The following is a 27,784-nucleotide window of genomic DNA, read 5'->3' on the forward strand; positions in this document are numbered from 1 at the left end:
TGGCTTCACAGGCAAATTTTACCAAATATTCTAAATAGAATCAACGCCTTTTCTTCTCAGACTGTTGCAGAAAATTGAAGCAGAAGGAAGACTCTTGAACTCATTTTACGGAGCCAGCATCATCCTGATTCCAAAACCAAATAAAGACATTACAAAGAATGAAAATTATAGGTCCATATTCCTGCTGAACATGAATGCAAATATCCTCAACAAAATACTAGCAAATTCCATTAAGCAATACATAAAAAACATCATACACCATCTCGAGTGGGATTTATTCCTGGAAGGAAAGATTGTTTCAATATCCTCAAATTAATTAATATAACACCACAAAAGAAAAATGAATAAATATCATATGATCATATCAATAGATGCAGAAAAAGAATTTCACAAAATTCAGCACTCATTTTTGAGAAACACTTTCAACAAAATGGGAATAGAGGAAACATACTTCAACAGAATTATGGCCATATATGACAAACCCACAGCTATGATCATACTAAATGGGGAAAAATTAAAAGTGCTTTCCTTAAGATCAGGAACCAGACAGAGCTGTGCACATTTATCACTCCTATTCAACATAGTACTGCAAGTCCTAGTGACAACAACCAGACAAGAAGAAATAAAAAGCGTCCAAATTGGAAAGGAAAAAGTAAAACTATAATTATTTGTAGAGGGAACCCTGAAGATTCCACCAATAGAACCACTAGACCCGATAAATAAGTGTATTACCTGGCATGATACAAAATAAATATTTAGAAATGGTTTCATTTTTATAAACCAATAATGAACTAAGAAAAACTAAGAAAAAATCTCATTTACAATTGCATTGGAAAAATAAAATACCTAGAATAAATTTAACCAAGGATATAGGACCTCTACTCAGAAAATTATAGGACAATGAAGAAAGAAATTAAATAATTACAATTAAATGGAAGCATATACTGTGCTCATGGATAGGAAGAATTAACATCATTACAATATCCATACTATCCAAAGCAATCTATAGAGTCAGTGTAATTTCTATAAAAAAAATACGAACTGTGTATTTGCCAGAAGTAGAACAGATAATGCAAAAATTTATATGAAACCACAAAAGACCCCAACTACCACAGCAATTTTTTTTTTTTTGGTATGTGCCCCTAACGGAAACTGAACCCAGGACTTTCTGGTCTGCAGGCTGACACTCCTGCCACTAAGCCAGACCGGCCAGGGCGCACAGCAATCTTGAGAAAGAAGAACAAAGTTGGAGGTATCATGCTACTTGACTACAAGACTACAGTAATCAAAATAGCTTGATACTGGCATAAAAATACACACATAGGTCAATGGAACAGAATAGAGAGCCCAGAAATAAAGCCACACCCATGTGGTAAATTAATATAAGGCAAAAGAGACAAGAACATACAATGGGTAAAGGCAGTCTATTCAATAAATAGTATTGGGAAAACTGGAGAGATATATGCAAAAAAATAAAACTGGAGTACCTTCTTACACTACACACAAGAATAAATGCAAAGTGGATTAAAGACTTTAATATAAGACTGGAAACCATAAAACTCCTAAAACAAAACATAGGCAGTAAAATTTGAGACATTTCTCAACTTAAAAAATTTTCTTTCTCAGCTGATACTCTAACTGCTGAGCCAAACCAGCCAGGGCTCAGACCTTTCTTAACAATTTTTTCCCTGCTATATCTCCTAGCACAAGGGAAACAAAATTTATAAATTAACAAATGGGACTATATCAAACAGTTATTTTGCACAGCAAAAGAAATCATCAACAAAAAGAAAAGTTAACCTACTGAATTGGAAATATATTTGTCAATGATACATCAATAAGGGGTTAATATTCAAAATTTATATGGAACCCTTGCAACTCAACACCAACAAAACCAAACAATGCAATTAAAAAATGGGCAAAGGGCCTGAATAGACATTTCTCCAAAGAAGACATACAGATGGCCAATAGACATATGAAAAGATGGTCAATGTCACTAATCATTAGAGAAATGCTAATTAAAACCACAATGAGATATCATCCCACACCTGTCAGAATGGCTATCATCAATAAATCAGTAAACAAGTATTGGCAAGGATGTGGAGAAAATGAAACACTCATGCCTTGTTGATGGGAGTGCAGATTGGTACAGCCACTGTGGAACACAGTATGGGGTTTCCTCAAACAATTAAAAATGGAAGTGTCTCGCCCTGGCTGATTTGTTCAGTGGTTACAGCATTTTTCCACAGACCAAAGAGTCACAGGTCAAAGGCAGGTACCTGAGTTGCAGGTTAAGTCTGATGTCAGGGTACATACAAGAGATAACCACTTGATGTCTCTCATCTATCTATCTATCTATCTATCTATCTATCTATCTACCTACCTACCTACCTACCTACCTACCTATCATCTATCTATCTCTTTCTCCTCCCTCCCTGCCACTCTCTTTAAAGAAATCAATGGAAAAAATAGACTCAGGTGAGGATTAACAACAACAAAAAGATGGAACTCTTTCCCACCACTAGTGTACTAGAGTCTTCTTTTCTCCAACCCCTCTCCAACACTTGTTGTTTGATGATTTGTTGATGGCAGCCATTCTGACAGGTGTGAGGTGGTACCTCATTGTTTTTTTAATTTGCATCTCTCTGATGATTTGTGATGTTGAGCATTTCTTCATATGTCTCTTAGCCATTTGTATATCCTGTTTTGAGAGGTGTCTATTTAGTTCCTCTGCCCATTTTTTAATTGGGTTTTTTGTCTTCCTTTTGTGGAGTTGTATGAGCACACTATATATATTGGAAATTAACCCCTTACCTAATATATCATTGGCAAGTTATATCATTGGCAAGTATGCTCTCCCATGCAGTGGGTAGCCTTTTCGTTTTGATGATTGTATCTTTTGCTGTGCAGAAGCTTTTGAGTTTGATGTAGTCCCATGTGTTCATTTTCTCCTTTGTTTCTATTGTCTTAGGTGATGTATCAGTGAAAATTCTGCTTCGTATGATGTCTGAAATTTTGTTGCCTACATTTTCTTCTAGGATTTTTATGGATTCATGAGGCACATATAAGTCTTTTATCCATTTTGAGTTTATTCTTGTGTAGGGTGTAAGTAGATGGTCTAGTTTCATTTTTCTGCATGTAGCTGTCCAATTTTCCCAACACCATTTATTATAGAAGCTGTCCTTACTCCACTGTATGCTCTTGCCACCTTTGTCAAATATTAATTGAGCATATTGCCTCCAACACCATTTATTTTATTTTTATTTTTATTTTTTTTATCCTCATCCGAGGACATTTTTCCATTCTTTTGTTCAGATAGAGGGGGAGGGAGAGAGAGGAAGAGAGAGAGTGAAAGAAACATCGATGTAAAAGGGACTCATCGAGTGGCTGCCACCCACATGACCAACCAGGGCCGGGGAAAAACTGCAACAGAGTATGCGCCCTTAGTGGGAACTGAACCCAGGTTTCTCTGGACCGCAGGCCGACTCTCTAATCACTGAGCCAAATCGGCCAGGGCCAACATCATTTATTAAAGAGGCTGTCTTTACTCTACTGTATGTTCTTGCCCCATTGTCAAATATTAATTGAGCATATTGACTTGGGTCCATTTCTTGGTTCTCTATTTTCTTCCATTGATCTATCTGCCTGTTCTTGTGCCAGTACCAAGCTGTTTTGATTACAGTGGCTTTTTAGTATAACCTGAAACCTGGTAATGTGATCCCTCCAACTTTGTTCTTCTTTTTCAAGATTGGTGTGGCTATTTGAGGTCTTTGGTTCCATATGAACTTTTGAAGTATTTGTTATAGTTCTGTGAAGTATGTCGTTGGTATTTTGATGGGGATTGCATTGAATCTATAGATTGCTTTGGGTAGTATGGTCATTTTAATGATGTTAATTCTTCCGATCCATGAAAAAGATATATGCTTCCACTTTTTTATATCTTCCTCCATTTCTTTTTTCAATGACATGTAGTTTTCTGCAAATAGGTCCTATATTTCTGTGGTTAAGTTTATTCCTAGGTAACTTAATTTTTTTGCTGCAATGGTAAATGAGATTGCATTTTTAGTTTCTTTTTCTGTTATTTCATCATTGGTGTATAAGAATGCCATCGATTTCTTGATGTTAATTTTGTATCCTGCTACTTTACCAAATTCATTTATTAAGTCTAGTAGATTTCTTATGGAGTCTTCGGGCTTTTCTACATATAGTATCATGTCATCAGCAAATAATGACAGTTTCACTTCCTCTTTTCCAATTTGTTTTTTTTATTTTTTCTTTGTCTGATTGCTGTGGCTAAGACTTCCAGTAGTATGTTAAGTAAGAGTGGCAAAAGGGAGCATCCTTTTCTTATTTCTGTTCTTAAGGGAAATGATTTTAGTTTGTGCCCATTGAGTATGATGTTGGCTGTAGGTCTTTTATATATGGCCTTTATTATGTCGAGATATGATCCCTCTGTTCCCAGATTACTGAGCATTTTTATCAGAAATGGATGCTGGATTTTGTCGAATGCTTTTTCAGTGTCAGTTGATATGATCACATGATTTTTATCACTTATTTTGTGTATGTGGTGTATCACATTTATTGATTTGCGAATATTGTACCAGCCTTGCATCCCTGGGATGAATCCCACTTGGTCATGGTGAACAATTTTTTTTGATGTATCGCTGGATTTGAATTGCTAGTATTTTGTTCAGGATTTTGGCATCTATGTTCATCAGGGATATTGGCCTGTAGTTTTCTTTCTTTGTAGTTTCATTTTATGGTTTTTGAATTAAAATTATGCTGGCCTCATAAAATGAGTTTGGAAGTCTTCCTTCTTCTTGAGTTTTTTGAAATAGTTTGAGGAGAATGAGTAGTAATTCTTCTTTGAATGTTTGGCAAAATTCCCCTATGAAGCCGTCTGGGCCTGATCTTTTGTTTGCTGGGAGAGTCTTGATTACATCTTCAATTTCTTTAGTTGTTACTGGTCTGCTTCAGTTTTCTATCTCTTCCCGGTTCAGTTTTGGGAGACTGTGTGTTTACAGAAATTTTTTCATTTTGCTTAGATTGTCGAATTTGTTGCCGTGTAATTGTTCATATTTGTTAATGATCCTTTGTATTTCTGTGATGTCATTTATTATTTCTCCTCTTTAATTTCTAATTTTGTGTATTTGGGTTCTCTCTCTTTGTTTCTTGATGAGTCTAGCTAAGGGTCCATCAATCTTGTTTATCTTTTCAAAGAACCAGCTCTTTGTTTCATTGATTCTTTGATTCTTTTTTTTTGGTCTACATGTCATTTATTTCTGCCTTGATCTTTACTATTTCTTTTCTTCTATTTGCTCTGGGGGTTTCTTTTTGTTTGCTCTAGTTCTTTAAATTGTGAGGTTAGATATTCTGTTAGAAATTTTCCTTGCTTCTTGAGGTAGGCCTGTAGTGCTATGAACTTCCCTCTCAGAACTGCTTTTGCTGCATCCCATAAATTTTGTGTTGTTGTGTATTCATTTTCATTGGTTTTCAGGAAGTTTATAATTTCTTTATCTCCATGGTAATCCATTCATTGTTCAATAACATGCTATTTAGCCTTCATGTTTTCAAATGTCTTTGCATGTTTTTGTCGCAGTTGACTTCTAGTTGCATGCCATTGTGATCTGAGAAGATGCTTGATATGACTTCAATCTTCTTGAACTTGTAGAGACTTAGTTTGTGTCCTAACATGTGGTCTATCTTTGAGAATGTCCCATTTGCACTTGAGAAGAATGTGAATTGTGCAGTGTTGGGGTGTAATTCTCTGTAGATGTCTATTAAATTCATTTGATCTAGCGCTTCATTTAGAGTTTATGTTTCCTTGTTAATTTTTTGTCTACATGATCTATCCAGTGATGTCATTGGGTGTGTAATTCCCCTGTTATGATTATATTGCTGTTGATTTCTCCTTTGAATTCCTCCAGAAGATTTTTAATATATATTGGTGCTCCTATATTGGGTGCATATATGTTTACCAAGGTTATATTTTCCTGTTGGATAGATCCTTTCAATATTATGTAGTGGCCTTCTATGTCTCTAGTTATGGTCTTCATTTTGAAATCTACTTTATCAGATATGAGTATTGCTACCCCAGCTTTTTTTTTCCTTTCCATTTGCTTGAAAGATTTTATTCCATCCCTTCACTTTCAACCTATGTGAGTCTTTTGTTGTGAGATGGGTCTCTTGTAAACAACATATATGTGAGTGATGCTTTTTTATCCAGTCAGCTACTCTGTGTCTGTTTATCGGAGCATTCAAATCTTTCATATTTAAGTTGATAATTGATATGTATTTATTTATTGACATTTTTGTTTTGTGTGGTTATATTTTTCTTCCTATTTTTTCTACTAATTACAGCAGTCCTTTTAGCATATCTTGCAGTGCTGGTTTAGCGTTAATATATTCTCTTAGCCTTTTGTTGTCTGGGAAGCTCTTTATTTGACTTTCTATTTTGAATGATAGCCTTGCTGGAAAGAGTAGTCTTGGATTCAGATCCTTGTTTTTCATGACCTTGATTACTTTATGCCATATCCTCTTGCCTGTAGTGTTTCTGTTGACAAGTCAGCTGAGAGACTTATTGGTTTTCTTTGTAGGTAACCTGTTGCTTTTCTCTTGCTGCCTTTAGGATTTTATCTTTGTCTTTAATTTTTGGCATTTTAATTACTCTGTGTCTTGGTGTGTGCCTGTTTGGGTTCTTCTTACTTGGGGCTCTCTCTGCTTCTTGAACTTGAATGCCTTCTTTCTTCACCAAGTCAGTAAAGTTTTCTGTCACTATTTCTTTAAATATATTCTGTAACCGTTGCCCATTTTCTTCTTCTTCGGGGAATCCTATGATGCAAATGTTATTACATTTCCAGTTGTCTCTAAGTTCTCTTAAGCTGTCTTCCTGTTTTTTAATTGTTTTTTCCTTTTGGTTGATTTTTTCTGCCCTGTCTTCTAATTCACTGATTCGGTCCTCAGCTTCCTTTACTCTGCTGGTTAGTCCTTCTAATGTGTTCTTAATTTCTCCTATGTCATTCTTTATTTCCACTTGGTTGGTTTTCAGTGTTTCTATATTTTTACTCATGGTGCTGATGTCCTTAGTCATGCTGTTGAGCTTCCTCAAGATCATGGCTCTGAACTCTTCATCTGATAATTTGCTTAACTGCATTTCATTTATCTCATTTTTGATAGAGCTCTTTTGTTCTTTCATTTGGCATTTGTTTATTTGTTTCACCATTTTGGCTATCTCCGTGGGTTTTGGAGTCTGCCTAATTTTATCTGTGGGTGTTGGTGTTCTGCTGTTTGTGACTCCCTCTACTGAGTTTGTATGGGCCCGGGAGGGCCCTCGTTAAAAACCACTGTCAAGTCTTACTTTCCTGGGTAGATTTGCAAGCCCAGGAAATGTTTAGTTATTCTCTAGCTTCATGGGGGCTAGTAGTCTCAGTTACTCAGTGCCTTGGAATGTAGCCCTGGTGTTCTGCATAAGAGTATTTCCAGAGTGTGGGATAGAGGCTGGTTGTTAATGAGCCTCAATTTGCATTTCTTTGCCTCACCTGGGAAAGGTTGAATCTCTGAGGGAGCATCTACTGCTTTTCCCCACAGCTCGGGGAAGGAGCACAGTGGCCACCATCCTTTGTGACTGCAACTCAGCAAAAACTCTGAGTGCCCTTTAAATCTAGGGTGTCCCCACAGAGTTCCAGCCCAGTCTGCCCTCCCTCCGTGATGTAGGTGAGTGGCTGTGGCTATTTTAGTGCTCCTACCTGGCTCTCTGCACTGTGGAGTGGGCTTGGTCTTTATTCTCCAAGGGCGCTACTCACATCTAAAACTGCTGCTGACCATGGGCTACCAGCCCGCCACCCTCTTGCACCTCTGCAGATCCTACCAGTGTCCCTGGTTATATGGTCCTGTCTTGCTGCTTTTCTGTTGCTTTTTACCAAGGATTTGACTTTATTTTAGTTTTAATTCCTGTTTGATCCTGGGAGATCTTTGGTGTAGCTTCCATTCACTCTGCCTCCATTTTCACATCCTCTATACCTATGTTGTGCGCAGCTGGGTCTCACAGGCCTCTGTTGCTGGGGGTATATCTCAACTCTTATTGGGCTGCTACTATGGGGGATGGTGCTGGACTCCCGCTGTCCATGGCTTCTGCACTGGCACCTGGGGAGCTCCACTACTGTGCACTGGTCTGTGTTGACACAGAGTGTCCACTGGTCCAATGGTGCCAGGTGCGCTGGGCCCTAGCCGCTCCCACTGCTTCCTCCCCAGGAAGTTCCTAGATCTTCCAAAATGGTGGAACTTCCCTGCGGCACAGGGGTAAGCACCTGAAGAGCCCCTTCTGAGGTAGCCGGCTGCTCCTGTCCACAGCACAGGAACCTTCTGCTTTGTGTCTCTGCACTGCACGAGTTTGTTCCTCTACCTTTAAGTCCATTCACACACTCTCACACACTCGCTCACTCTCTCACACACTCACCCTTCCACCGGTCCTGCTCGCTGCCATCTTCTCTCTTCCTTTCCATTTTGATGGTTGTTTCTTTTGCCGACTGGTGCAGCCACTGTGGAAAACGCTATGGTATTACCTCAAAAAGTTAAAAATTGAACTTCCATTTGACCCAGTGATCCCAATTCTAGGAAATACCCTAAGAAACCTGAAACAACAGTCAGAAAGAATATATGTACCCCTATGTTCATAGCAGCACTATTTACAATAGCTAAGATCTGGAAACAACCCATGTCAATCAGTAGATGAGTTGATTAAAAAGCTGTGGTACACAATGGAATACTATGCAGCTTTAAGAAAGAAAGATCTCTTATCCTTTGAGATGGCATAGAAGGACATGGAGCGTATTATGCTAAGCAAAAAAAAAAAAACAAGCAGAGAAAGACAATGATCTCACATGATCTCACTTATTTGGGGAATATAATGAACTAAACAAACTGCTGAACAAAATTAACCCAGAGACATAGAGATGGGGTACAGACTGACAAGCCTCAGAGGAGGGGGTTTGTGGGGGAAGAGATAAACCACAGAATTTACATGCACGTATGCATGACCATTGAACATAGACAACAAAGCTGGCAATTGGGTCGGGGGTAAGGGGAGGAGGGTGTCAATGGGGGAAAAATGAGAAACATCTGTAACAAAAACAAATAAATAAATAAATAAATAAATAAATAAATAAATAAATAAATAAAGATGGAACTGTCGTATGATCCAATGTTTCCTCTTCTGGGCATATATATTTCCAAAGAAATTTAAAAAAAAACTAATTTGAAAAGATATTTGTACCCCATAATGTTCATTGTAGCATTATTTACAATAGCCAGGATATGGAAGCAACCCAAGTCTAATCAATAGACAAGTGGATGAAATAGTGGTGGTACATATATACAATGAGATATTACTTGGCCATATGAAAGAATGAATACTTAACCATTTGCAACAGCATGGATGGCCTTAAAGAGTATGATGATAAGTGAAATAATTTAGTCAGAGAAAGGCAAATACCATATGGTTTTACTTCTATGTTGGATCTAAAGAGCAATATTAACAAACACAAAATAAAAAGAGACTCATTGAAACACAGAAGAGACTGAGGGTTGCCTGAGAGCAGTAGGGTTAGGGGTTTGGGTAAAAAATAAGAAAGGAATTAAGAATGACAAATTGGTAATCACAAAATAGTCCTGGGGATATTAAATAGAGCATAGGAAATATAGCCAATAACATTGTAATATCTGTGTACAGTGCCAGGTGGGTACTTGAAATATCGAGGAAACAGCTTTGTAAAGTATGTGATTGTCTAACCACTATGCTGTACACCTGAAACCAATAAAAAGAAATAATATCTTTAAACTGTAACTGAAAAACAAAAAAAACAGATGCCCAACCATGACTTGTGATGCCAATTACAGGAGAAATAAGAAAGTATCAATAAGCAAACAGCTACTTGACAACATTCTGTGCTTAAACATCTATAGATTGTGGAGTCATAGTGGAGTCATATTTCAAAGAAGCGAAAAGAAACATGTTAAGCTTTGAGTTATATAAAACTAAAGTCTTTTAAATACAAAGACACAGAAAAAGATGTTATCAGAAAATAAGGCCTCAAAGTGCTATTTCACATAAATCCGTTTGAAAATATTTCTAGAGGAAATACTCCAGTAGGAAGAAAAGTAAACCTATGAACGTGCTATTAGTTTCGTGGAAAAAAATGATTGATGTTAATGACCTTTACTGTACCCAGAAATGTAGATGCAAGGGTAGCATGTTCCGACGACCCAGAAGTAAAGCTCCAGGAAATGTCCCCTTGGAATAAGGGCCGTGGAGATGGAGAAGCAGAAGCAGAGGAGGTGAGAGGAGGCAGGAGGTCTTGTTGGTTTGCTGAGATGATATTAACAGTGACCCACACAAGAAACTGAAGAGGACATTAACACAATCAATGACATAAAACCATTACAATGTAAAAAATTTCCAAAGTCCAAATAAACAAAATGAACATTTCACCTATGAGTGGAAGATGCAAAAGGAGGGGAAAAAGAAACAAGAAAGTATGGAAAATAAAGTATAAACTAAGATGACAGAAATGAATCATAATAGAACAATATTAAGTGAATCAAGGTAAAGATTGCCTGATAAGATTTTTAAATATAAAAAATATTTTTTAAATGTTGTTATTGATATTATTTTTTTAAGATAGAGACAAAGGGTGAGGGAGAGAGAGGGAGAATCACTGATAAGAGAGAAACATCAATTGGCTTCCTCCTACATGCCCCTACTGGGGATCAAGCCCACAACCTGAGCATTGCTCTGACTGGGAATTGAGCCAACAACCTCTTGGTGACAGTCAACACTGAGCCAAACCAGTCAGGCAGAATGTTAAAAATTTAAACAAAACATATTGAAAATAATTGAAAAAATACAGAGGTAAATTATGAATATAAGAATGACCCAAGCCCACATTTTGACAAAAGGTTGACTCCAAGGTAAGAAAGGCACAAAGGAGGAGAACACTGCAGACCATACAAGCAATAGTAGATGCAGAACATGTGCTCGTGAAGGTGCTCATTCATGACAGTACAGCCCAATGAACTCAAATGCCCTTGTTCCCGTAAAGTTGTGTAAAAATAGTATGACCAGCAAGCAGAGGACACGTGTTATTTTTCAGTGCACCTGGAGTGTTCAGTTTCCATGTGAAGCCCTCAGTCCTCATGACTGCTGCTGGAGGGATGCAGAAGGTCCCATGGGGAAGTGTGAATGGTGCTCAGAGCTCTCGTTGTGGTTCAGGCTGGACGTGAGTCTCCAGAGGTCTGGAGAGGAGGGCACGGAAAGACAAGGCACACTCAGGAAAGAGAAAATATGTACACAACACGCTAGCGATATTTGAAGAACCTTCTTAAGACCTGAAACAGCCCAGGTTTTGACCCCTTCTCTCACCCTCCACCCTACAAACCTTAAGGGTCAGTAACCTTAGCTCACCCTCACCTGTTCCTGGTTTCTGGGTGTAGCACACATGCACATGTCTGAATGGTTGTGTGCTCTCCCCAGACTTATATGTTAAAATCCTAGCTCCTAAAGATGATAGGCGGTGGGGCCACTGGTTGGTCCTTATAAGCCCTTGCTAATGGGATTGGCGTCATGAAAGAGGCTCCAGAGAGATCCCTAGCCTCTCCCCACCATGTGAGGACACAGCGAGAAGGCTCTAGCTGTGAACCAGGAAGGGGGCCCTCACCAGAAGGTGACCTGGAGCCTTGACCTTGCACTTCCCAGGCTCTAGAATTGAGAAAAAAATTTCTCTTGTTTTTAATTGATTCAATTTGTGGTTCTAACAGCCCTAATGGACTAAGACAACATGTTTCAAAACTTCTGTGGCGAGAGAATCCTGGATCAAGACAATGTTTAAAAAAAATTTTAAGTAGAAAATTTTGGATTCTTGGATTTTAAAATATTGGATCGGTTTGTGAAAGGGTGACTGTGTGTGTGTGTTTGTGTGTACATGTCCAAAAAAATCTTTGTACAGTGTAAAGTTTACTAATTCCAGAATTATAAAAGCTGAAAATTTAGTTATTATTCTACATATAATTCTTTTATACTTAGATTGATACATTTTCAATAATAAATTATTTTAACTTTTTGTATGTAGATCCCTCTGATTGAAAATGTGACAATATGAAAAAACATCCTTCAGAACTGCCTGACATTAAGCTGAAGGGAAGTCCTACAACTATGAAATTAAAGAAGCCAAACTGATATTGGTAGGAGGGGCAGAGTGGGGGAGGTGTGGATGAGCTGGTTCCACACCCATGTGTGGCAGACAAAAATCAGGAGGGATACCTTGGTTGGGAAAATCCTCCCTCAGGTGTAAGGCATCCCTGTCCTACACCAGTACCCAGCTGAGGTTCCAGTGCCAGGAAGAGAAGTCTCCATAACTTCTGGCTATAAAAACCAGCAGGAACTCAGGCTGAGGGACATTGAGGCTTCTGGAGCCCCAGGCAGTTCCTCTTAAAGAGCCCACACAGGGTCTTACTCAGACTTTCTCCTTTTGGGTTCCAGCATTGGGGAGGCAGCTTGAAAGGCACCAGAGATCTATGGGGAAGAACTGAGTTGTTTGGCATTGGGGTGAGGGCTGGAGAGCTTTCTCCCTGATTGATGTGCTGGTGGAAGCCATTGTCCCTTTGGTGAGGCCTTTCCTTAGGGGACCGGCAAACAGGTGCCATATCTGGGACTCCAGCAACCTGGCTCACACTGTTTTCCACACCCTGGTGATTCCTTGAGGCCCTACCCCACCCAACATTCAGGCCCACCCAAGCTGTTTCCAGTGGTTTTACCATAGGATTGGCCTGTTTGGGCTCCTACTTCAGATTTTCTGAAATTCTCTCAAACAAGCAGCATCTGGCTTCAGTGAGCCCCATACCTCTCACTAAGTGGTCCCAGGCCTGGCACTAGAAGCAGCTAACCTTGGTTCATAGGTTGGCTTTGCCTGGGCACCTCCAAACCCAGCACAAGAAGCAACCATCAGCAGATTGCTTTGTAGCTTATGCCTGTTGGCCCCAGGTAGAAGACAGGCAGTGGCTGACCTTGCCCCAGAGCCAGCAGACCCAGTGGACAGCTTCAGATAACATCAAAGTTCCACCATGCAAACACCTCCACAAGTGACACACTCAGAGAGTGGACTCAGTGGGTACCAGAGCCCTGCTGAAGTAAGTCTTGCTCTGTGTTGTGGGTCCCTGCACAGCTGAACATCCAAGGTAGTCAGAGGTTGGTGATCACTGGGCACAGCCAGTCCTTGCAGCCAATAAGCCTGAGTAAAATCCTTCCTACTGATGTGCCAACAGCAGTCAAGACTCAATACAACAGAAGGCTGTACGGTCCACCTGAGGGGTGCACCATGAGGGCCCAGTTGGGGTGATCAAGGAGGCTGTGCCACCGGACTCTATAGGACACTTACTTTAACAGGCCACCCTAGGAAGCCTAGGAGACATAGCAACTCTATCTAATACATAGAAACAAACACAAGGAGATAGCCAAAATGAGGAGACAAAGAAACATGTTCCAAATGAATGAATAGAACAAAACTCCAGGGAAAGAACTAAATGAAATGGAGATAAGCAATCTAACAGGTACAGAGTTCAAAACATTTCTTCTAAGGATGCTCAATGAACTTAGTGAGAGTGTCAAGGAACTTTGTGAGAATGTCAAGGAACTTAATGAGGGCCTCAAGAGCATTATAAAGGACCAGCCAGAAATGAAGGCTGCACTAAATGAAATAAAGAATAATTTAAAAGGGATCAATAGTAGAGTAGGTGAAGCCAAGAAGCAAAACATTGATTTGGAATATAAGGAAGCAAAGACTGCCCAATCAGAACAACAAAAAGAAAAAAGAATCCAAAAAAATGAGGATTGTGTAAGGAGCCTGTTGGACAATTTCAAGTGTACCAACATTCACATCATGGGAGCGCCAGAAGGAGAAGAGAGAGCAAGAAATTGAAAACCTATTTTAAAAAATAATGACAGAAAACTTCCCTAACTTGTTGAAGGAAACAGACATACAAGTCCAGGTAGCACAGGGAGTCCCAAACAAGATGAACCCAAGAGGTCCACACCAAGACACATCCTCATCAAAATGCACAAGGTTAAAGACAAAGAGAGAACTTTAAAAGCAGCAAGAGAAAAGCAGTTAGTTACCTGCAACGGAGCTCCCATAAGACTGTCAGCTGATTTCTCAAAAGAAACTTTGCAGGCCAGAAGGGAGTGGCAAGAAATATTTTGTGATGAAAAGCAAGGACCTACAACCAAGATTACTCTATCTTGCAAAGCTATCATTTAGAATTGATGACCATACAGAGTTTCCCAGACAAGAAAAAGCTAAAGGAGTTCATCCCCACCAAAACCAGTATTATATGAAATGTTGACGGGTATTCTTGAAGAATAAGATAAAAAAATATGAACACAATAACATGGCAATAAGTATATATCTACTAGCAATTGAATCTACAAACAAAATGAGCAAGCAGAACAGAAACAGACTCATAGATAGATACAGAGAACTTTTTGTTGGTTGCCAAATAGTAGGGGTGTTGGGGAAATGGGTGAAAAAGATGAAGGGATTAAGAAGTACAAATTGGTTATTAAACTGAGGAATCTCAAAGGGAAGAGGAGAGGTAGGGTGGGAAGAGAGAAACCAAAGAACTTACATGCATATATGCATAACCAGTAGACACAGACAATAGTGTGGGGGAGGCAGGAGGGTGGCAGGAGTGGGGAGGAGAGGGTCAAGGGGGGAAAAGGGGATATCTGTAATACATTCAACAATAAATATACATTTAAAAATAAAAATAAAATAATATGTGACAAAACAAACACTACTCAAAATTCATAGAACTAAGTGTAAATTTCTACGCTTGGGGTTATATGAGACAAGGACATTATGTTGGGAAGCTGGAGTTGAGAAGAGGGAAATAGAGTAAAAATCCCTGGGAAATAGCCAAAACTTCAGGATCAATTTTAAATTTTCAAGGTTTATGAAAGTGGTGGTCCTCAAGTCAAGATCTCTCAGGGACAAATCTCTCTGACATCTGGGTTTCAGATGAAATTAATAGAAAATTGAATAAGGTCTCTCTGGTAGGATGAGAGAAGAGCTGGAAGGAGAGATCAAGAAGTCCCAAAGGGGGACAGGGATATGTGGGGCTGGATGGTGGGGGATGGGCAGCCTTCTATTCTCATTCTCCCTCCCCACCCTCAGGAACCTTTGTGACAAGGCCACAGCTCTGTGATGCGGTCCTGGGTTTCTGCAGCAAGTGAGCTCCCAGTGCTGTTCCCTGAGGGCAGCACTGCCATTCAGATGATGGAGGACCCTCTTTTACCTCTGAAAAGTGTTGTTGTTACCTGGCAGAACACCACTCCTCCCTGGGTGACTGATACCATCTTTGCCATGGTGTGTGGAGTGGTGCTCTTCTTTGTCTTACTCCCCTGGTTGGAGAGGGATCCATCCTTACCACCACCTAGGAGACATAGAAACATCAGGAAGGTAAGGAGCCCTTGGCCCAGACCCAACAGAGATTACCTTTTTTCTATTTTTTTCCCCACTTTTCTGAATCACTTAGAGTCTTTTTTTTTATTGGGAAAATTATTGTTTTATTCTATAAAAATCAATTGACTTTATTTTTTATTTATTTATTTATTTTTTTGTTACAGATGTTCCTCATTGTTAACCCCCTTGCCGCCCCCCTCCCCATCTCCTCTGCCCCATCCCTGGCTTTGTTATCCATGTCCATTGGTTATGCATACATGCATATAAGTTCTGTGGTTTATCGCTTCCCATCCCCGCCACGCCCTCTTCTGAGGGATGTCAGTCTGTGCCCTACTTCCATGTTTCTGGGTCTACCCTATTCCTCAGACTATTATGTTCATTATATTTCATATATAAGTGAGATCATGTGGAATTTGTATTTTTCTGCTTGGCTTATTTCACTTAGGATAATACTTTCCAGGTCCCTCCATGTCATCTCAAAGGATAAGAGATCTTTCTTTCTTACAGTTGCATAGTACTCCATTGTGTATATGTACCACTTCTATCTTATCCATTCGTCTACTGATGGACACTTGGGCTGTTTCCAGATCTTAGCTATTGTAAATAGCGCTGCTATGAACATGGGGGTGCATATATTCTTTCTGATTGGTGTTTCAGTCTTCTTAGGGTATATTCCTAGAAGCGGGATCACTGGGTCAAAAAGAAGTTCCATTTTTAATTTTTTGAGGTAACACCATATTGTTTTCCATAGTGGCTGCACCAGTCTGCATTCCCACCAGCAATGTACTAGAGTCCCCTTATATCCACACCCTAACCAACACTTGTTTGATGATTTGTTGATGGCGGCCATTCTGGCAGGTTTGAGGTGATACCTCATTGTTGTTTTAATTTGCATCTCTCTGATGATTAGTGATGATGAGCATTTCTACATATGTCTCTTGGCCATTTGTATGCCCTGTTTGGAGAGATGTCTATTCAGCTCCTCTGCCCATTTTTTAATTGGGTTCTTTGTCTTTAGTTGAGTTGTATGAGCACTCTAAATATATTGGAAATTAACCCCTTATCTGATATATCATTGGCAATGATGTTCTCCCATACAGTGGATTGCCTTTGCATTTTGATGAATGTTTCTTTTGCTGTGCAGAAGCTTTTTAGTTTGATGTAGTCCCATGTGGTCATTTTCTCCTTTGTTTCTGTTGTCTTAGGCGATGTATCAGTGAAAATTCTGTGTATGATGTCTGAAACTTTGTTGCCTACATTTTCTTCTAGAATTTTTATGGATTCACGGGTCACATTTAAGTCTTTCATCCATTTTGAGTTTATTTTTGTGTACGGTGTAAGTTGATGGTCTAGTTTCATTTTTTTGCATGTAGCTGTCCAATTTTCCCAACACCATTTATTAAAGAGGCTGTCTGTACTCTACTGTGTGCTCTTGCCACCTATGTCAAATATTAGTTAAGTATATTGCCTTGGGTCCTTTTCTGGGTTCTCAGTTCTGTTCCATTGGTCTACATGCCTGTTCTTGTGCCAGTACCAGGCTGTTTTGATTACAGTTGCTTTGTAGTATAACCTGATATCTTGTATTGTGATCCCACCTACTTTGTCCTTCTTTTTCAAAATTGCTATGGCTATTCGGAGGCGTTTTTGGTTCCATATGAACTTTTGAAGTATTTGTTCTAGTTCTGTGAAATATGTCGTCGGTATTTTGATAGGGATTGCATTGAATCTATATAGATTGCTTTGGGTAGTATGGACATTTTAATGATGTTAATTCTTCCAATCCATGAGCAAGGTATGTGCTTCCACTTTTTTATATCTTCCTCTATTTCTTTTTTCAATGTCCTGTAGTTTTCTGCAAATAGGTCCTTTACTTCTTTGGTTAAGTTTATACCTAGGTATTTTAATTTTTTTGCCGCAATGGTAAATGGGATTGTTTTTTCAGTTTCTCTTTCTGTGAGTTCATCATTGTTGTATACGAATGCCGTTGATTTCTTGACGTTAATTTTGTATCCTGCTACTTTGCCAAATTCATTTAAGTCTAGTAGATTTTTGATGGAGTCTTTAGGGTTTTCTATGTATAATATCATGTCATGTGCGAATAATGAGTTTCACTTCCTCCTTTCCAATTTGGATCCCTTTTATTTTTTCCTTATGTCTGATTGCTGTGGCTAAGACTTCCAGTACTATGTTAAATAAGGGTGGCAAAAGTGGACATCCCTGTCTTGTTCCTGTTCTTAATGGAAATGTTTTTAGTTTTTGCCCATTGAGTATGATGTTGGCTGTAGGTCTTTCATATGTGGCCTTGATTATGTTGAGATATGATCCCTCTATTCCCACATTGCTGAGCGTTTTTATCAGAAATGGACGCTGGATTTTGTCAAATGCTTTTTCAGCTTTTATTGATATGATCATGTGGTTTTTATTCTTCATTTTCTTTATGTGGTGTATCACATTTATTGATTTGCGAATATTGTACCAGCCTTGCATCCCTGGAATGAATCCCACTTGGTCATGATGAAAAATTTTTTTTTGATGGATTGCTGGCTTTGATGTGCTAGTAGTTTTTCAGGATTTTGGTGTCTATGTTCATCAGGGATATTGGCCTGTAGTTTTCTTTCTTTGTAGTGTCTTTATCTGGTTTTGGAAATAGAATTATGCTGGCCTCATAGAATGAGTTTGGAAGTCTTTCTTCACCTTGAATTTTTTGAAATAGTTTGAGGAGAATGGGTGTTAGTTCTTTGAATGTTCGGTAAAACTCCCCCGTGAAGCCATCTGGGCCTGGGCTTTTGTTTGCTGGGAGCATCTTGATTACCTCTTCAATTTTCTTAGTTGTTATTGGTCTGTTCAAGTTTTATATCTCTTCCTGTTCCAGTTTTTGGAGACTGTGTGTTTCTAGAAATTTGTCCATTTCACTTAGATTGTTGAATTTGTTGCCACATAGTTGTTCATAGTAGCTGTTAAGGATCTTTTCTATTTCTGTGGTGTCAGTTGTTACTTCTCCTCTTTCATTTCTGATTTTGTGTATTTGGGTTCTCTCTCTTTGTTTCTTGGTGAGTCTAGCTAAGGGTCCATCAATCTTGTTTATCTTTTCAAAGAACCAGCTCTTCGTTTCATTGATACTTTGAATTGTTTTTTTTTTGGGGGGGGGGTCTCTATGTCATTTATTTGTGCTCTGATCTGTACTATCTCCTTCCTTCTACTTCCTCTGGGGTTTTCTTTTTGTTTGCTCTCTAGTTCTTTAAGTTGTGAGGTTAGGTAGTCTATTACAGATTTTTCGTGTTTCTTGAGGTAAGCCTGTAGTGCTATAAACTTCCCTCTCACAACTGCTTTTGCTGCATCCCATAGATTTTGTGTTGTTATGTCTTCATTTTCATTGGTTTCCAGGAAGTTTTTAATTTCTTTCTTGATTTCCTCGGTAACCCATTCATTGTTTAATAACCTGCTATTTAGCTTCCATGTGTTTAAATGTCTTTGCATGTTCTTGTTGCAATTGATTTCTAGTTTCATGCCATTGTGATCTGAGAAGATGTTTGATATGATTTCAATCTTCTTGAACTTGGAGAGATTTAGTTTGTGTCCTATCATGTGGTCTATCTTTGAGAATGTCCCATGTGCACTTGAGAAGAATGTGAATTCTGTAGTTTTGGGGTGTAATTCTTTGTAGAAATCTATAAAATCTATTTGGTCGAGAGCTTCATTTATAGTCTCTGTTTCCTTGCTAATTTTTTGTTTAGAGGATCTATCCAGTGCTGTCAACAGGGTGTTGAAGTCCCCTGCTATGATTGTATTGCTGTCGATTTCTCCTTGGAAGTCCTCCAGAAGATTTTTAATATATTTTGGTGCTCCTATATTGCGAAAAGATATGTTTAACAAGGTTATATCTTCCTGTTGGATAGATCCTTTCAATATTATGTAGTGGCCTTCTTTGTGTCTAGTTATGGTCTTCGTTTTGAAATCTATTCCATCAGATACGAGTATTGCTACTCCAGCTTTTTTTCCTTTCCACTTGCTTGGAAAATTTTTTTCCATCCCTTCAGTTTCAACCTATGTGAGTCTTTTGTTGTGAGGTGGGTCTCTTGTAAGCAACATATAGATGAGTCATGCTTTCTTATCCAATCAGCTACTCTGTCTTTTTATCGGAGCATTCAGTCCATTTACATGTAAAGTGATTATTGATATGTACTTATTTATTGCCATTTTTGTTTAGTGTGGTTATATTTTTCTTCCTATTTCTTCTACTGATTATAGCAGTCCTTTTAACATTTCTTACAGTGCTGGTTTGGTGCCAATGTATTCCCTTAGCCTTTTTTTGTCTGGGAAACTCTTTGTTTGACCTATTTGAATGGTAGCCTTGCTGGGTAGCGTAGTCTTGGATTCAGATCCTTGTTTTTCATAACCTTGATTACTTCATGCCATTTCCTTCTGTGGCCTGTAGTGTTCTTGTGCGAAGTCAGCTGAGAGCCGTATGGCGTTTCCTTTGTAGGTAACCTGTTGCTTATCTCTTGCTGCTTTTAGGATTCTCTCTTTGTCTTTAATTTTTCACATTTTAATTACTATGTGTCTTGGTGTGGGCCTGTTTGGGTTCTTCTTACTTGGGACTCTCTGTGCTTCTTGAACTTGAATGCCTTCTTCCACACCAAATTAGGGATGTTTTCTGTCACTATTTCTTCAAATATGTTCTCTATCTCTTGCTCATTTTCTTCTTCTTTAGGGACTCCTATGATGCAAATATTATTACATTTCCAGTTGTCCCACAGTTCTCTTAAGCTGTCTTCCTGTTTTTAAATTGTTTTTTTCCTTTTGGTTTTCTGATTGGTTGATTTTTTTCTACCCTGTCTTCTAATTCACTGATCCAGTCCTCAGCTTCCTCTACTCTGCTTTTCAGATTTTCCAATGTGTTTTTCATTTCTGATATGTCATTTTTTATCTCTTCCTGGTGGTTTTTTAATTTCTAATTGGTTGATTTTTAGATTCTCGATGTCCTTACTCATGCTGTTGAGCTTCCTCAAGATCATGGCTCTGAATTCCAGCTCTGTTAACTTGCCTAACTGCTCCACATTGATCTCATCTTCGGTGGAGATCTCTTGTTCTTTTATTTGGCTTCTGTTTCTGTGTTTCACCATTTTGGCTATCACAGTGGGCTTTGGAGCATGTCAAGTTTTCCCTGTGGGTGTTGATCTGCTGTTTGTGGCTCCCTCTGCTGGATTTAGATGAGCTAGGGAAGTCCCATGCTAAACACCACTGACAAATCTTACTTTCCTGGTTAAAGTTGCTAGCCCAGGAAAGGTACTGTTATACTCTAGCTTTTTGCCTGGAGGCCAGCAGTTGAGATTACTGGAAGAGTTTTGGGTTTTCAGTTGATTGAAAAACTCCCTCAGGTGCTCAGCATAAGGGGATTTCCTGAGGGTGGGGCAGATGCTTGTTGTTAGTTAAACCTCAAAGAGCATTTCAATTGCCCACAGGGTGGGGTTGGATCTCCTAGGGAGGGGCTGCTGCCTTTCCCCAGAGCCCTGGGAAGGAGCAATATGGCCACAGTCCTGCGTGGCAGCAACTTAGCAAAAGCTCTGAGTGCCTTCCAAATCCCAAGTGTTCCTACACAGTTTCAGTCCCGTCTGCCCTCCCTCTGCTGGAGCCCAAGGTGAGTGGTTGTAGTTTTTTTAGCCTTTGTCCCGGCTCTGTGCTGTGGAGCTGCTTGGGATTTTAACGCCAGGGCGCTGCTCCCTGCTAAGGCCGCTGCTGTCTGTGGGCTCCCAGCCCCCATCTCATGCATTCGCAATCCTACCAGGATTGAGTCAGTGTCCCTGGTTATATGGTCCTTGCAAGCTGCTTTTCTGTTGCTTTTTCCCCGTCGATTTGTCTGTGTTATAGTTGTAATTCCAGTTTGGTTCTGGGAGACGGTCTATGTAGCTTCCGTTCACTCTGCCACCATTTTGGAATCACCAGACAGAGTATTGAGTTAGGAAAGAATAGAACCACTATTTCCAGGAAAAAAAAATAGCAGTTCCTCCTTCTAGGAACAAGCCGGATGGGGCAGGGGTTAGAGTGGGCATGAAGATTTCTATCCAAAGATCTAGACCAGGAGTCTAGATCCTGGTGGGGGAGGGCTCCAGGGCACAGCCCCCAGTGCAGTGACCAGTGGCCAATGACTTGATGCTAAGAGCTGGATCTCTGTGGGGGACAGGCCCAGAGCCCTGGTTCACCAGCCACCTTCCCACAGCAGGTGTCTTAGGGGAGCCTTTCCTCTGTGGGGCTGATCCTAGGGCAGTGGGGAGCCTCTGAGAGCCTCTAGGCAGAAATGGGGGAGGGCTGTGGCCTCAGGAAGCAGAATCCCACCTGAGGGAGTTCCCACGGGCTGTAGTTCTGAGCATGTGTGTGTTTCTCGAGCAGAGGAGCAGTGACGGAGGAAATCAATGGTGGGTCTTACATAGAAAATTCTTTTTTGCATTCTTCAAAGAAGAAAAATAAAAATATATTACCCACTTTAAAAATAAGTAATAAGCATCTGTTAAATTAATGTGGTTTTATTTTGATCATAGAATACTCACTGTACCATGAATGTTTGAATACTTTTGGAGAAGAAAAAAATAAAGCTAAGCATTAAAGAAACTCTGATACTTAAAAATAATAAAAATAAGTAAAAGAAGAAACACGAGAGATCCCCAGTAGTAAACGCAGAGAGTTATGTTGAGCACAAACACTGAGCATCTGCCGGTTGTCTAGAGAGAAAGTGAGAAGGGGTCCCAGCCCCTCGTTTTCTTTTGTCTGTCAGCGTCCAGTGGAGCCGAGGTGGATGAGCAGCTGCAGGAAGGAAAATGGATATTTGAGAGGTGAGCCTCTGTCCCTCGGCCCTCGCTGGAGAGTTTGCCTCCATCTGCCTGTCCCTGAGGGCCTAAGGCCAGGTCCCCGAGGGTGGCAGCAGCAGAGACGTCTCTCAGGAAACATTGCCCTGGGGTCTCTGCTGGAAAGGTGGTCAGACCCGGACACTCCCCAGATTCCATGTAGGGAGGAAGCCTCCAGGGCCTGGAAGGTGGGTGTTTCCCCAGCAGGGGTGTCCCAGCAGGGACGTTTGGGGTGTCCCAGAAGAGATGTTTGGGCTGTCGGGAACCAATAGTGCCTGACCAGAAGCTGGGACCTTGGGTCCAACTGTGGACATGTTGTGTCCTTGTGCTCAGGTTCCTCTGAGGTGCCTGTTCCTTCCCCACAGTGAAGTTTCGAGGCCCCAGGGGTAGTGGATGTAGAAGCTCTGTGAATGACAAGGTGCGACCTGTCACAAGCCTTGTCATCTCTGCCAGCGGTCATGGGGCCATGACCCTAATGCTTGGGCTTCTGAGTCCTCTCCCAGGTGCCTCCCCTGAAGGGCCATTGTACTCAGCCTCCAGTAGGCCCCCCAGCCCTGCTCCACCATGTGACCCGTCTCCTCTTTCCAGCCTGCAGAGGGTGCCTGCAGGACCTGGATGAGGTTCGGGGCCTGATTACTCTTCTTGGAAGGTATGAAATCTTCCCCTTCTCTCCTGGGTCCTCACCCTCCCGAGTCTGTGATGTGACCCCAGGCCTACAGGCCGCCTTGGACTGACCTGGGAGCAGGGCCATGGGGATGGGGTGTGGCGATGGCCCTGGGGTGGGGGACAGCAGGGGCACTGGGAAGTCAGTCTCGGGCCATGGAAGACCCTGGGCCCAGGTGCCCACCCCTGGCCTGCCTCCTGCTCCTGGGTGCAGCCTGTGCTCCATCTCCTGCAGCCACCTGGGGAGGCCACCTGACCTGCACAGCTTTCGTCAGCTCTCCTGTCAAGACCGCCCCAGTGAGGTGTGTGGCATAGCACCCCAGGGAGCCGCCCTGCCCTGCAGGGAGCCTGTGGGAGATGCTGCTCCTGCCACTTCCCCGTCGGCTTCCCCAGTTCCTCCGACACAGTGTCTTCTACCTCTGGCCTTCGCCTTGTCTCCAGGACGGACAGTCTCCTCAGTTTCCCATCATCCACAGGCATCCCTGACTGCCTCTCAGCCACCAGGGCCCCTCCTTCCCCTGGATGGCCTTCCGTCCCCGCCACCTGCCCTCTCCCATTCCCCCCCGTGTCCCCCTGATTCAGAGGCCCACCCTCCACCTCCCACAGCCTCCTCTGTGTCTCCACCACTAGATACCACTTTGACTCTTCCCCGGTGGGACTCAGTGGCACTGCCCCTGGGCACCGTCCCACAGAGCTCACGCCCACTGCACCCTCGGTTCGCTTCTCCCACCCCCGCCATCTCAGGTGTCAGGCAGTTAAGCTGTCCTATTTCAGCCCTGTCCTTGTGGCAGGCGACTGCCAGAGCCTTGTGCCTCTCAGTGTCCTCACAGTGCGAGTCCCAGCAAGAGCACCCGTCCCACCATCCACCAGAGGCCTCGCTCCAGGAAGACCCCACAAACCGACAGGCAGAGTCTAATACCCTCTCTTTGCTCAGCTCTGATGAGCAGAATCTTCTGGAAATACAAGTCACAAAGAAAATCAACATAAAGAATTTGAAAGAAAATGAAAAAGATACATTATATCCAGAGCAAATGAATCCAAATTTCCACCTGAATCCTTTGGGGAATACGTGGAAATCACTGGGTGCTGAGCAGGACACCACAACCTCTCAGCCCTTCAGGAGCATGAAGGACAAACAAGAGCAACTGCCTGGTCTTTATTTCCTCTATAACCAGGGTTTTTCGGGTCTCCCCTCTCTGCACAGTGAATCCCTGGTGGCCACCTCCTCGATCCCCGAGAATTCTTCTGCACTGCAGTCTCCCTCTTTCTCAGTCAATGGGTTCTTGAATGCCTGCCCAACTCAACTGCAGGCCAAAGTATCTCCACTGCTTTCCCACTCGCAGCCCAAGGGTCACTTGGAGTTCCCGCCTCAACCCTTGTTTCCATCCATGCTTCAATTCCAGCTCCCACCTGTGGCTCAGGTGCAGACCCAGGGCCATCTCCAGTCCTCTCCACCAGCCCTGCCACCTTCTTACCCACCGAAGATTAGGGCCTGTGGAGTATCTTGCCCAGCAGCCCAGAATAAGCCACAACCTTGGATCCCCAGGGAGATTCAACATCCAGAAAGGCCCTTGTTGCAGAAGCAACTGGCAAGTGGGTGGGATTCATCCTCTGCAGTCAGAAGATCTCAGGAAGTCTTCAGTCCCTTCACTTCCAACTGCCCCAAGGACAGCATCCTTCCTGAGAATTTTCCAATCAGTCCCAAGTGCCAGGAGCAACAGGAGCATCACCTCCAAAAGTGGCCTATGCGACACAGCTGGGAGCTGTCCCCCAAGATCCAAGAACCTCTGGAACTAAGGCAACATCAGAGTGAAGTGCCAGGGACATGTCAGGCAACGGGCAAGCATGGGCCCTCCCAGCCCTCTTCATGCACAGCTGGAAGCAGCAAGGATGCACAGAAGGCGGGGCCCCCGCTCAGACAGGGTCCAGGGAAGGCCCCAGGGCATCTCCCCAGGGTCTCAGAAAGCTCCCTAGTGTTGCTTCAGAGGGTAGGCTCTGGGGAGTCAGAAAGTGACTTGGCGCTTTCCAGGAGTGACTCCGGAAGTGAGTTACCGAGGAACTTAGACAGACATCTAGAAAACGCCCAAAAAGGCCATGTGGGCGGCAGGCTGGGGCAGGGGAGTCGGAATCTGACCCCTGTGAGTGTGCATCGGCCCTGGCTTGCTGTGGGCCACTCTTCTGCCAACGCTGACACTCACATGGAAACCAGAAACCTGGGAACAATAGAAGGTAGGGAACCCTGCGTGAACACCTGCCGCGGGGTGTCCTTTCTCCCCAGGGACAGTCGAAGGGAGCTGGAAGCACATCTTACAAAGTTTTCAGTGAGGCACAGGTGGGGCCTGCCCCTCAAGCTCCTCAAGGCCATGAACCTCTTTAAGGTCAAAAAGGCTGTAGCCTCTCCTGGTCTGCAGCTCGCCTTTGTCCCTTCATCCACCTGTGCATCGGGGGCCTACTCGATCGTCAAGTCTGATGGGTCCCTGGGAAAACCTCCTCCGGCCTGTCCTGGAGAGAAAGTGAACACTGAAGAGTCAGTTCCCACCCTGGCGAGGCCTCTCCCGGCCCGCTCACCTGTGTGTGAGGACACGCAGAGTGCTCTGGGGGGGACCCCATCTGGTGATGACCATGGGTCTTCAACAGCCTCTCTGACTAGACGGGAGGGCAGGCCACCTTCTCAGTCTCTCTCACGCCCCTGGCAGAGTAGGACTGCAGAGTGGGTCGAGAGGGGCAGCCTAGGTCCCGGTCCAAGTTCAGCAATGGCCCGGAATGAGCCAAGAGGGAAGGGGCGGGGTGGGGCCTCACAAGGCCCCCCCCATAGGGTAACAGTGCTGGACATGAACTTAGGATCTCAGTCTTCGAGGACCAAAGAGGCCAGGGAGACAATGGAGGCCAGTTCGTCTCCTGCTCTTCAACCAGAGTTGGGAACCAATGTTCTAGCGAAGTCTGAAGACATGAATGCACACGTGAGGAGTTTAGAAGCTGCAGGGACCAGTGAAAGCTCCCTGTTCCCTCGAATGTCTGTTCTCCACAATCCAGGAAAGCCGTGCCTCAAGAAAAAGTTTTTTAATGAATTTAAGTCCAAAGGGAAGGTACAGTTTAAGAACCAGCCTCAAGACTGTCCCACACTCATGTCCCTTGCAGCAAATAACCTGGCTTCTCAGGTACCCCAGGGCCACAGCCAGAGACTGCCCACTGCACATGGGCCAGCTTCCCATGTGTTATGTGGCCTTAAGGCTTTCCGAAGGAGCAGCCTAAGGAAGCAGGAACCCAGAATCTCAAATGGTCAGGACACTTGGAAGAAGCAGATAAAAATGATTGCCCCTTTCTACAAGGGAGAAGAGTGCAGAAGGCCCAACCCGAGAGAGCACGCAGATGGGCCTGAAAAACTGGGGACCTCTCAAGCCACAAAAATGAGCCCCTCGGCCAAGGCTGAGGGAACAGGAGACGCTGTTGAGCAAGAGAAGAATCAGGATTTTCCAGAAAGTGTCTTCAGGCAAAGAATGAGGCTCTTTTGTCAGTGGATTTCTCCCCATAAGGAAATCAGTGGTGAGGATGCTCTGCAGAAATACAAGCCCAAATCAGCCACTGCCCAGAGCCAAGGACCAGGCAAAAGCAGATTAGTTATAGACAGCAAGATCCCTGAGGCTCAGACAGTCATAGCAGCTGTGGGACAGATTCTAGAGGAGAAAATGGCCATTCACCACAGACTTAATTCTACGAAGTTAAAGGGACACAAACAGGAATCTGAAGCCCCAGTGTATGGGTGTTTTAGGTACCCAGAGAAAGGGAGCATGATGAGTCATTCAACCTACAGTCACCAGGCCAACCCCCCTGCCGAGAGTTGTTTTGGCAGGGACAGGCAAGTCAGACACACAGAGTCCTTAACAACTGTCCAAGTCAATGATGATCTATCAGCCCAGAGTTGCCTCCCATCCATGCCCCCCAAGAAAACTATGTCTCCAGTCCATCCCCAGCAGTACAAGCCAAAAATGCCAGGTACCCGAGGCCACCATCAGCACTGCCCAAGGCACTGTCTTTCTCAAAGAGGTGTCTTGCCTGGTCACCGGCAACCATGTCTCCAGGAAAAAACTTAGTCCATTTTCTCATCAACACATTCAAAATGTTTAATCTTCCTCAATATATGTTTTTTGCTCCTAAGAAGTGTGTGCAATGGCTTCTGTCTGGTGTGCTTCTTAGGCACTTTGGCTTTGAGAGGGAGGGTCAGAGAGGGAGGAGCAGGGGGGGAGGGGCACAGAGGGAGGAGCATAGAGGGAGGCTAACCATGGCTCTGCCAGCACACCCCTGTCTCCTGTTTCTTCATGGCATCTTCTCTTTCCACAGTCCTGTCATCACACACACACAAACACTAAAACAAAATGAGAAAAACCATGAAGACCCCACCCTGGATCTGGTTCTTTCCCTCTACTTTGAACTTTGTGCAGCTGTGGTGGGGACAGCTTCCCGGGGCCATCACAGGGCTGGACACTGCTACCCAGGCTCCAGGAAGCGTCGGAGCCCAGCAGATGGAGGCTCAGTGGGGAGGGGAGTGGAAGCTGCTGGGCACTGAGTTTAGAAACGAGACATGTTGCCCCTGGATCCTTGGTGGGAAATAGATAATATCTGCTCTAAGGCCCCTTCTCTCCCTGATGAAGGCTGGGGTGGAGACGGCCCTATGGACCCCTCTTAGCTGAGCCTGGATAAAGTGTACAGCTCCCCTCCCCCCACCGCCTTTCCCACACTTAGAGCCCATGAGGAAGGCGCTTCCACTCTGAGTGT

At 42.7% G+C, this 27,784-nt stretch overlaps 1 protein-coding gene across 1 annotated transcript in view; it reads left to right on the forward strand.

The window, feature by feature from the left end:
* Window positions 1-27,102, forward strand: part of LOC118629371 (spermatogenesis-associated protein 31A1-like) — a 44,437-nt gene extending 17,335 nt beyond the window's left edge. The window contains exons 2-5 of the mRNA XM_036260382.1: window positions 15,372-15,506; window positions 22,279-22,336; window positions 22,714-22,766; window positions 23,803-27,102. Coding sequence (XP_036116275.1) covers window positions 15,372-15,506; window positions 22,279-22,336; window positions 22,714-22,766; window positions 23,803-27,102 — 3,546 coding nt within the window. The remainder of the gene's footprint in view (window positions 1-15,371; window positions 15,507-22,278; window positions 22,337-22,713; window positions 22,767-23,802) is intronic.
* The last annotated feature ends 682 nt before the right edge of the window (window positions 27,103-27,784 follow it).

The sequence above is a fragment of the Molossus molossus genome, unplaced genomic scaffold, assembly GCF_014108415.1.
Source record: "Molossus molossus isolate mMolMol1 unplaced genomic scaffold, mMolMol1.p scaffold_m16_p_14, whole genome shotgun sequence".
Lineage (NCBI taxonomy): Eukaryota > Metazoa > Chordata > Mammalia > Chiroptera > Molossidae > Molossus > Molossus molossus.